Raw genomic sequence first — 11,113 nt, 5'->3', positions numbered from 1 at the left:
GAGCAGACTCCTTTGTTTTCTCTTTGACTGTAAAATCCAGGGGTCTAGAAAATGACCTCTACGTTATTCAAGGAGGGAAAGCAGACATGCCCCCAAGGTAAGCAGCTCACAGCTGTCATCTCACCCGCTTTTGCATAGTTGCCAACATGACCCATAACCTTGGCACTAGGCCACTTCCCGGCACCACCCCATCCCACCAGCTTTACCTGGTATTCACATCATGCAAACCTCGCAGCCTTAATGTCATCATTACATGTATAATGCAAGCCCAGACCATCCTGGTATACACGTCATGCAAGCCTCGCAGCCTTAACGTCATCACTACATGTGTAATGCAAGCCCAGACCATCCTGGTATACTCGTCATGCAAGCCTCGCAGCCTTAATGTCATCACTACATGTATAATGCAAGCCCAGACCATCCTGGTATTCACGTCATGCAAACCTCGCAGCCTTAATGTCACCACTACATGTATAATGCAAGCCCAGACCATCCTGGTATACACGTCATGCAAGCTTTGCAGCCTTAATGTCATCACTACATGTATAATGCAAGCCCAGACCATCCTGGTATACATGTCATGCAAACCTCGCAGCCTTAATGTCATCACTACATGTATAATGCAAGCTCAGACCATCCTGGTATACACGTCATGCAAGCCTCGCAGCCTTAATGTCATCACTACATGTGTAATGCAAGCCAAGACCATCCTGGTATACTCGTCATGCAAGCCTCGCAGCCTTAATGTCATCACTACATGTGTAATGCAAGCCCAGACCATCCTGGTATACACGTCATGCAAGCCTCGCAGTCGCAGCCTTAATGTTATCACTACATGTGTAATGCAAGCCAAGACCATCCTGGTATACTCGTCATGCAAGCCTCGCAGTCTTAATGTTATCACTACATGTGTAATGCAAGCCAAGACCATCCTGGTATACACGTCATGCAAGCCTCGCAGCCTTAATGTCATCACTACATGTGTAATGCAAGCCAAGACCATCCTGGTATACCCGTCATGCAAGCCTCGCAGCCTTAATGTCATCACTACATGTGTAATGCAAGCCAAGACCATCCTGGTATACTCGTCATGCAAACCTCGCAGCCTTAATGTCATCACTACATGTGTAATGCAAGCCCAGACCATCCTGGTATACACGTCATGCAAACCTCGCAGCCTTAATGTCATCACTACATGTGTAATGCAAGCCCAGACCATCCTGGTATACACGTCATGCAAGCCTCGCAGCCTTAATGTCATCACTACATGTATAATGCAAGCCAAGACCATCCTGGTATACACGTCATGCAAGCCTCGCAGCCTTAATGTTATCACTACATGTGTAATGCAAGCCAAGACCATCCTGGTATACACGTCATGCAAGCCTCGCAGCCTTAACGTCATCACTACATGTATAATGCAAGCCAAGACCATTCTTTGTGGCTGACATGGCCGCAGGTTTTGTTAATTTTCAGCACTTCACGTGCTAATTCTTAATCTCTGAATTGCAAGCTGATCTTCACAGCACAATACCCTTTGCATGACGACCAACAGGCCATGCTAAACTTTCTGTCCCTCCCACCCCCACTTCAATACAATCTATTTAGTCCTCAAATCCCCAGCCACATGTCTCAGAGGACTGACCTGCCCTTGCGGGCTGTCCTGGGCTGGAAGGAGCGCTGTTCCTGTTGTGGCAAGACAAGCGCTCTCATTTAATGTAAGCCCCCGCCTCAGAGGGTGCCCTTAACATGGAGAGAGTGAAAACCCACACCAATTCTCTCATAGCTTGCTTTTTAAGCATGTATCGCCATCCTGGTTGCACAATGCCAAACCAAAGGGGGGTTCTCACCCTTCTTTGCCCCCCCATTCCTGCTTTGGCTTTCTTTTTCTTATTTGTCTTCAGATCTCCATTAACCCACATTCATGTTTTGGATTTTTATTTGTCTTCAGATCTCCATTAACCCACATTCCTGCTTTGGCTTTCTTATTTGTCTTCAGATCTCCATTAACCCACATTCCTGCTTTGGCTTTCTTATTTGCCTTCAAATCTCCATTAACCCACATTCCTGCTTTGGCTTTCTTATTTGTCTTCATGTCGCCATTAACCCGCATTCCTGCTTTGGCTTTCTTATTTGTCTTCGGCTCTCCATTAACCCACATTCCTGCTTTGGCTTTTTTATTTGCCTTCACATCTCCATTAACCCACATTCCTGCTTTGGCTTTCTTATTTGTCTTCACATCTCCATTAACCCACATTCCTGATTTGGCTTTCTTATTTGTCTTCACGTCTCCATTAACCCACATTCCAGCTTTGGCTTTCTTATTTGTCTTCATGTCTCCATTAACCCACATTCCTGCTTTGGCTTTCTTATTTGTCTTCACATCTCCATTAACCCACATTCCTGATTTGGCTTTCTTATTTGTCTTCACATCTCCATTAACCCACATTCCTGATTTGGCTTTCTTATTTGTCTTCACATCTCCATTAACCCACATTCCTGCTTTGGCTTTCTTATTTGTCTTCACATCTCCATTAACCCACATTCCTGATTTGGCTTTCTTATTTGTCTTCACATCTCCATTAACCCACATTCCTGATTTGGCTTTCTTATTTGTCTTCACATCTCCATTAACCCACATTCCAGCTTTGGCTTTCTTTTTTGTCTTCACGTCTCCATTAACCCACATTCCTGCTTTGGCTTTCTTTTTTGTCTTCACGTCTCCATTAACCCACATTCCTGATTTGGCTTTCTTATTTGTCTTCACATCTCCATTAACCCACATTCCTGCTTTGGCTTTCTTATTTGTCTTCACATCTCCATTAACCCACATTCCTGATTTGGCTTTCTTATTTGTCTTCACATCTCCATTAACCCACATTCCTGATTTGGCTTTCTTATTTGTCTTCACATCTCCATTAACCCACATTCCAGCTTTGGCTTTCTTTTTTGTCTTCACATCTCCATTAACCCACATTCCAGCTTTGGCTTTCTTTTTTGTCTTCACGTCTCCATTAACCCACATTCCTGCCTTGGCTTTCTTATTTGTCTTGCAGAACGTAGTCATGGCATTGTTCAGTGTATTGCGTGACTTCTTAATCACTTGAATGATTAGGCCCCTCTCCACTTGAATCTGGGTATAATCTCTGACAAAACTATTTCTGTTCCTCCCAGGCAAGCTGCTATCCTCTGCCGCGAGGCCATCCTCTCCTGCAGCCAGCCCTACGGATAAGGGGTGTATCGACCTTTTTTAGTCCCTAAAAATAGGCAAATACTCCCCGAAAATAAAGATAGGGAGTAAAATACTCCCAACAAACATAGGAAACAGACAAGTAGGAGCATATCCTGGCTTTCACCCACGCATATATGTTTGGACCAGTAGTGCATGTAGAGTCAACAAACTGATCTGAAGAGGTTAACACTGAGATTTTAAAGTGCATGAATAAATTGGTGCAAAGAGATATTTATCAAAAAACATTTCTGTTGTACAGTTAAGAAATATCTGTATTTGCTTATTAAATACTCCCTTGAAACTCATTTTACTCCCAACTTTAAAAAAAATAGGTTATAAAATACTCCCACTTCAAAATCTTACCTGGGGCACTGCCCTCTTTCTAGACTTGTCAAGTCATTGGCTCCGAGATTCACCACCACATTCCTTGGTCGCTGATGTTCCAGCAAGAGTGCATCCACGTACCTGTCTAGCTCATCCCATCTCAGCCCACCATTGCACTTTACATCTCTTTGCTCAAATCACTTCCCTCTTGGTGCTCCACCTTTTCTTGGCCCTTAATATGTAAGAGTGACCAACCACACAAACCGTTCCCTGTGTTAACCTCAACCATCCTGTATGGGGGCTGGAGGGAAGAGGTGAAAGAGCATGTCACATCTTGTTTAGCCTAACATATCTCCTATATCACTCAGACCTCCAGCTACCCACTCTCTTGATCCCTTCTGGATCCAAACCAGCCCATGCAGCTGACGTGGCAGCGCCTATTCTGAATGAATGAATTCACGAGAAAGTTCACGACTAAGTTCCGCTTTGCCGCTTGGAATCGCTGCTGCTCGTGTGCTTCCTGCTGATATTACGGACTGAACTTTGCAACTTTCCTGATTCACTCAGTGTTTTCCCGCATTACCTGTGATTGACAGGATACTCTTGTCCCGCCCAGGAACCTGCGAGCCTCAACGTGCATAAAATCTGCTCGCGAACGCACAGCGCGCACGCACTAGGAAGTTCACGATTAAGTTCCGCTTTGCCGCTTTGCTGTGACGCAGCGGCCGTGGCTCTACCCCATTTGTTATTTTTGATTTTGATTTTGCATTTGGTTTTGTGCTGTGGTCAATTGGTAAGAGCCTTATCAGTGTTGATCAGTGCTGATTCAATTGTTTGAAGTCCTATTGTTGTATATGGTGTTTGCAATCTATACCCTTAAATCTAACATTCCTAACAACATTGTTCCCCCAGAGCAACTCCACACCATACCACAAATGTTCAATTCCCAAATTCCAGCATTTGTTCTTACACCAAAGAGCTCCCTCTTACTGCAACCATGAACTCTTACTGCAACCATGGTTTCAACAAAAAAAATGACATGTGCCCCTGAAAGAAGGTTTTACTAATCAGCCCTCCACTATGGCACAGTCACACATGTGTGTCCCTCTCCCACCTGGCGCAAAATGGGGTGGAAACAATCTTTCTTTGAATAATGTTCAACCGTCTCAATCTTTGTCAGATGCAACTATCCTGGACTCCATGAAAATGGATGAAAGGAAAAAAAAACATTATCACCATTCCTTAAAGAACATTTCTCCGATTGCTCTGATTTCATCCCTGAGTATGTCCGAAGATCATGCTGGCATCTCTTTACATGCCAGCCAGTGTGAATCACCCACTTCTCTTTGGTCTGAGGGTCATCAGACGGTAAGTGAGGGCTCAACTTCTCCCTCCTCCTCCATTAAAACAACTTCTTTGGCCGCTCCTTTTGTTTACCCAACTCTGCGTGCTGTCAGACCCCCACATACAAGTCCTGTCGTTTCTTCACCTAATATGAAAGAAGTAGCGCTTTCTGCAATTAATACTTCTGTTTTGGGTGTCCACAAACTTTTTGCACAAATGGATGAAAAATTGCAAAAACAGGCTGCTCAACTAGAAATTATCCTCTTATGGACTCAAAATAATAGTCACCCTCCAATTATGTCCCATTGGTCATCCCCGACTTCACCAGAGCATTTTGCCCACTCTGTGATTGACTGTGGAGAACTGTCCATCCAAACTCATTGCCAGCCTGTCCCACGTCAAATCACCACGGTATTACCTGAATTTACTGAGATAATTTGTCTGGCTGATGCTGATCTGGTTGACCCAAGTGCACAGGCAAATAAGTCCCAAAATGGTTCCACAACAATTGCATCAGATGCTTTGATATCATCAGATGCAGCCCCTAAAATCCAACACATTTTGGGCTCCAGAGGCAAGCGGCCTTCCCGCCCCAAGCAACAACAACATCTTATTGTGTTAAAAAAATCCAAAAATCTTCCGGCCCGTAGATGCGTCAAAAGTACTCTGAATGCTTTTTTTAAAGCAATAGGTGGATCTATGCCCTTAGCACATGCTTCTAAACCTTAATTAAGAGCACCATTGACGACCACAACTGTTGCAAATAGTCCCGCACATGATTTTGCGCTGTTGGATAATCGAGTGTCTCTTAGTGGTGCTGATGCAGCAATGAATCGAAACTATATAAAAAACACGCTGCAATATGCCCTGCCGGGCAATCTTGTAGAGAGCATTGCTCAGGCCGAACAGGCACTTATCCCCAGTGCTCTTGCAAGCTCTAATGTTGAAAAGGTCCTTCCCACTTCCTTACAGATTTTATCATCCTCCCTAAGTAAGGAACCAGGTGAAATTGCCACAGATTTACTAAAGCAGGCGGTTGATGTGTATTTGATGAAGAGGCTCCCCTGCTCAAAGGATATTCAACAAGTATAATCTCACTCCATTCAACCTCCAACACTCAACACCCCGCTCTTTATCTCCACATCTGTTGAGTCTCAGCGAATTCCTCATGATATGCCTATGAATCATGTATGGGCACACCAACCTCAGCATTTAAATGTTCAAAATACATTTTCTGAAGCTTCGACTCATGCACGATCCAACACATTCTCCAAATCCCCGGCTTTGATGGATAGAACTGGTCCATTCTCATTCATTTTAAAATGCAGAGAAGGACAATTCCCAATGTATGATCTGAATAGACGCAGCATCTTGAACATCTTTAAAGATGCGCCTGAATTGCAAGATGTTACGTCAAGAGACATAAAACAGATTGAATTCATTTCTGACCATTCGGCAGCCATTCTCAGATTATGGATTCCATCTGGGGTAGTGGCAAATATAATCTGGCAAACTAAAATGTCTCTCTTTGAAATGGGGTTTTTATTAGCCCAGGAACCGAAAATCCTCACAAATTCATTGAAGAGCCAGAGTTTCAAATCAAATATTTACATGAGTCACTCGGCAAATAATGCCATCCCCATGCCAACTCAAAACTTACAAAGACAGTAACCATTAAAAAATATGCAAAAAAAAGTATTGACAATTGCCAGTTGGAATACGAGAGGTCATGCACACCTTCAATCCTCTATACAGAAATTGCTCATTGAGTTTGACATCTTGGTTTTTCAAGAAACGTGGTTCACGGTGCCTCTGATTTGGGACGGACATGAAATTGTTCTTTCTCCGGCCCTGGCAACTAAGGGGAGACCCTCATTGGGTCTTCTTGTAGCGGACAATCGCTTACGAGGATTGTCTATTAGTCCCTGGGCACAAGAAAACATTCATTTACAATTAGTAAAGGTCACAATTGCTGAGTAATCCATTGTTGTCTTGAATGTTTATAGAAACCCATTGGCTTGGTCTGACACATCTTTCTATTGTGGTCTGAATAAGCTTCTTGAACTGATTAACATATCTGCCTCAACAACTCACACGATTATTATGGGAGACCTTAATATGGATTGCTTTAAATTAAAGCGAAACTCTAAGGCAGTATTAACGTGGCAAAACGTTATGTTGGAGGGACACTTTCAGATGCTCAATGGGTCAATTAGTGGCGACTTGCCACCACAAACTACTTGGTTTCGCAATAATTCTTCCAGCATTATTGATTATATATATGTTGATAAGTTCTTGTTCACAAAAATAGAAAAGCTGGAAATTAGTGCCCAACCATGTAGTGATCGTAAATTGCTTGCACTCTCAATTAATTGAAATGCCTTAGAAGAAAGGGAAGGCTCAAATAACGTAGGGCTTGGAGTCAATAATGCAGGGACAAGGATAAAATGGACAAACTCAAGGGTTTGTGAGTTTGAGTTCCTTTTGCAAAAGAACATCTAGAGAGTTGGCCTCCAATACACTGAAACTCTTATCCCGTTTGTTAACACCAATACTCTGCCAACTAAGGGTCATATTAGACATAAACATCATTTCAATTAGGCTATTTTGATTAAAAGAAGAGAATTCAGACAACTAAAAAGAAGGATTATCTTGTCACATACACAGAACCGATGGCAACAACTAACATTAGCCAAAACGCGATATAAAAATTGGATACCAAGCCATAAATCACTAATGTTTCAAAGAGACAGCGAACAGATGGCTGTTGCCATGAGTGATAAAAACTTAGCTGAAATGTGGCATCTTTTGAACAATAATGGGTCAAATAGACAAGCTGAAGCCCAACTTAATGCTGTAAATGAAGCTCAATTGATTTCATATTTTAGTTCTTTATATGATGATCCCAGGTTTAACGAGGCAAATTATCCGCAGTCCCTTGAGCACAGGTGGAACCTAGCCTTCTCTGTAGAAGAAATTAAAAATACCATCAATAAATCCAGTACGTCCAAAGCGGCTGGTCCAGACGTCATCTCAAATCACACCCTTAAAAGTAATTCCCCCAAATGGGCTCGCATATTACATCGTATTTTTGATCTCGTTGTTGCATCTAGAGCTATTCCAACATCATGGCAATCCTCAGTATTCATTCCGATTTTCAAAAAAGGTGATCGATCAGAAGCAAAGAACTACCGTCCGATTGCATTATTAGACTCCCCTGGGAAGATCTTTTCAAAATTTGTGCTCCATGCCTTCAACAAGTGGACTTTAGATAATAATCATCGAGATCCCCAGCAGACAGGATTCGTTGCAGGCATGGGCACTCAAATTAATTTAATAACTATAAACGTGATCAAATCACACTGTCAAGAAAGTAAACAGCCATTATATTTGGCGTTTGTAGATTTAAATTCTGCGTTTGATTCAGTCTCTCGAGTTCTTTTATTTGACAAGCTGAAGAGAGACCTGTGTTCCACTACTCTGTTTGAGATTATCCATGCTTTACATTCAAGAACATCAATACAAGTCCGTCTATCTCTAGATGGAATCCTGTCGGGTCCTATTGCAACTGCTCGTGGATTGAAACAAGGATGCCTGTGGCATCCGCTATTTTCAATTATTTCATCCATGACGTGACTCAGGTACTCAAAAAGGTGATTTCTGATTCCCCAAAGATAAATAACCACCAAATACACAATCTGATGTATGCCGATGACATGGTCTTAATGTCAAAAACACAGAGTGGCTTCCAAAATCTTCTTGCAGCTCTCAACTCTTATATAGTGAACAATGAACTTATTATAAATACAAACAAAACACAAATAATCATGTACTCTCATAGGAGAAATGCTGGCAAGAAATATACATGGCATATTAATAAGTGAAACTGAATCTGGTAGCACAATATGTTTACTCGGGTCTAATTTTTGAAGGCCTACCTCAACCTGTTGCCTACCTGGAGCAAGTTGAGAAGAGACTAGACAATGCAATATCTCAGTCCAGGATACTTACGCATAGATACGGCAAATTCTCAATTAAACCGGCCTGGTTCTACTGGACGCAAAAAGCCGTTCCATCTATTTTGTACGGGTTAGAGACACTTGATGTGTCTTCTAAATTTAGCTTTGATAAATGGGAAGCCAGTTTTTGGAAAAAAGTGTTATCTCTGCCTGTATCTATTCCATGCTCCTGGTTGCGATATGAGCTAACTCTGATCTCCCTTGAAGCTCTATATGGGTGGCGCTTATGCTCCTTATTCAGGAAATGTCTAATCACGACTACAAATAATGAAATTCTTAAAGAATTGACTGCACATATGTTTTCATCAGACCACAAGTTCTTCCAGTTCTGGATTAAGAACGCATATTCTATCCTTGTCAATGCAGACTTAACAATTGATGTCTTAATTAACAATCCTGACAAGGCAAAAAATCAAATTTATAGCACTGACTGGATTCGGACCTGTGAGCTTTGTCATCTATATGTTGATGGAGACTTTGATCGCTTTCCACCAAAGAAAATGAGATCATTACCAGCATATCTCATCAAAGCCCCATCTCCAAAATATCGAGCTCAAATCTTATGGCTTCGATTCAACATAATGCCAACTCGAGCCTTAATTATGAAAAGGAAATTAATAACAAATCAAGAAAGCTACTGTCGCTTTTGTAACTCCAAATCCATTTGTGAAACGCTAAAACATTTATTAACTCAATGTCCAACATTACTTGAAAAAAGAAGAACTAATTTCTCTAGACAGTGTCAATATTTGGATACTCAGGAAATAGAACAATACTGGTCAATAATATTGAATAGCTCCTATCTCCCAATCCAAGTAACTGCTGTACATTTTTTTGGTTAGCCTTAATCTAGAGAAGGACAATCAAATTGAAATCGAGAACATGGGATGAAACTTGAAATGTGATAATATATAGAGACATTTTTAAAGGAGGTATGTGATCAATTGTTAATCAGCTGAGCAATCTAATATGTTTTGGTAAAATACTCACATTGATTATATGAATATTTGTAATTTTATTATGTATGCTTTTATAATGTTTTTCAATCTGTATTTTGCTTTTTTTGTATGTTGATCAAAAACAAAAACAAGAAAGTTGAAAGTTTGATTAAATTCAACCAATTCAATAAAAAATAAAAAAATAATAAAAAATAAAAAATGAATGAATTCCAAACTCCACAGCATCCAAACCCATTTCCTTCAGTGCAATGCCCATGACCACTTGGACCTGAAAGTGGCTAAGCACCATGCGAACCTTGTGTATCAGTAAGAGAACCTCGCTGCTGCTGAACTGTCTCCTATCTAAGTGCTTCCTGAGGCGGCACCCGGGGCAGCATGGGCTGCTTTTTATTCAGCAGAGGGTTATGGTTCTCCCGTTTCCGCTATGGTCAGTCGTTGACCTGCGTATGTGAATTTGTGCTCTTTCACCCTCAACGGCCGTGTCTTTCCTCATTAGGAAATCTATCCCCCTCCCCTTTCTTGTTGCATGGTAGTAGCTCGCTTATTTGCAGTTCCCCGAAAAATGCCAGACCAAAGGCTGCCTTGAAGAGCCTTGTTTTGTACCGATCCCTGCAAATACTCTCGAGGGATTTTAACATTTCTGTGAGTTTACCCATGTCAATCGGGCAACCTAGCATCCTCTTTGTGGCCTTCATGTCTTGCCCAGCCCTTCATTGCCTTCTTTATGTAATGCTCCTTTGTAGGATCTTTGATGCCCTCCAGCTTATGATAGTGCAATATTATTGCCAGGTAGGTGGAAGTCCAGCCCCTAGATTTTTTGTTGGCGAATGCCCAACCTATGAAGCCCCTTACTGATTGCCCTGCTTGTCGCTCACTTAGTCCCTGTCTATATTTCAAAAATGTCTCCCAGCAGGCCTTGTATCTCCTCGCCATGGTCTGCGCTAAAGCTGTGTTGACGAGGAGAGTTAAATCCTGCCAACTGCGTTCCAAAGGTCATGCTGGAATGGGGTCATCAACTCTTTGGCTTCGGGCATCAGCTCCCACAACCTTGACCACCGCGAACGAGAGAGTGCATCAGCTGTGCTATTTTTTCATACCAGGTATGTGTGTTGCCCTCACTTCCGCGTTAATTCTAAGCAATGCTGCCTTAGCATTTTGTGCGCCCTCGTTTATGACGTGAACATTGCTAAATTGTCTGACCACGATATAACTTTCTTGTTCCCCAGATGTTCTTT

General features: G+C 42.0%; 1 protein-coding gene across 1 annotated transcript; it reads left to right on the top strand.

Moving 5' to 3' along the window:
* Positions 1-260: 260 nt before the first annotated feature.
* LOC138528233 (uncharacterized) lies at positions 261-1,448 on the top strand. The gene has a single exon (XM_069639689.1). The coding sequence runs from the start codon at positions 261-263 to the stop codon at positions 1,446-1,448; it is 1,188 nt and encodes a 395-aa protein (XP_069495790.1).
* The last annotated feature ends 9,665 nt before the right edge of the window (positions 1,449-11,113 follow it).

This window comes from Ambystoma mexicanum, chromosome 7q, assembly GCF_040938575.1.
Source record: "Ambystoma mexicanum isolate Mex_15411 chromosome 7q, UKY_AmexF1_1, whole genome shotgun sequence".
Classification (NCBI taxonomy): domain Eukaryota; kingdom Metazoa; phylum Chordata; class Amphibia; order Caudata; family Ambystomatidae; genus Ambystoma; species Ambystoma mexicanum.
This window is presented reverse-complemented; position numbering and strand designations above follow the sequence as displayed.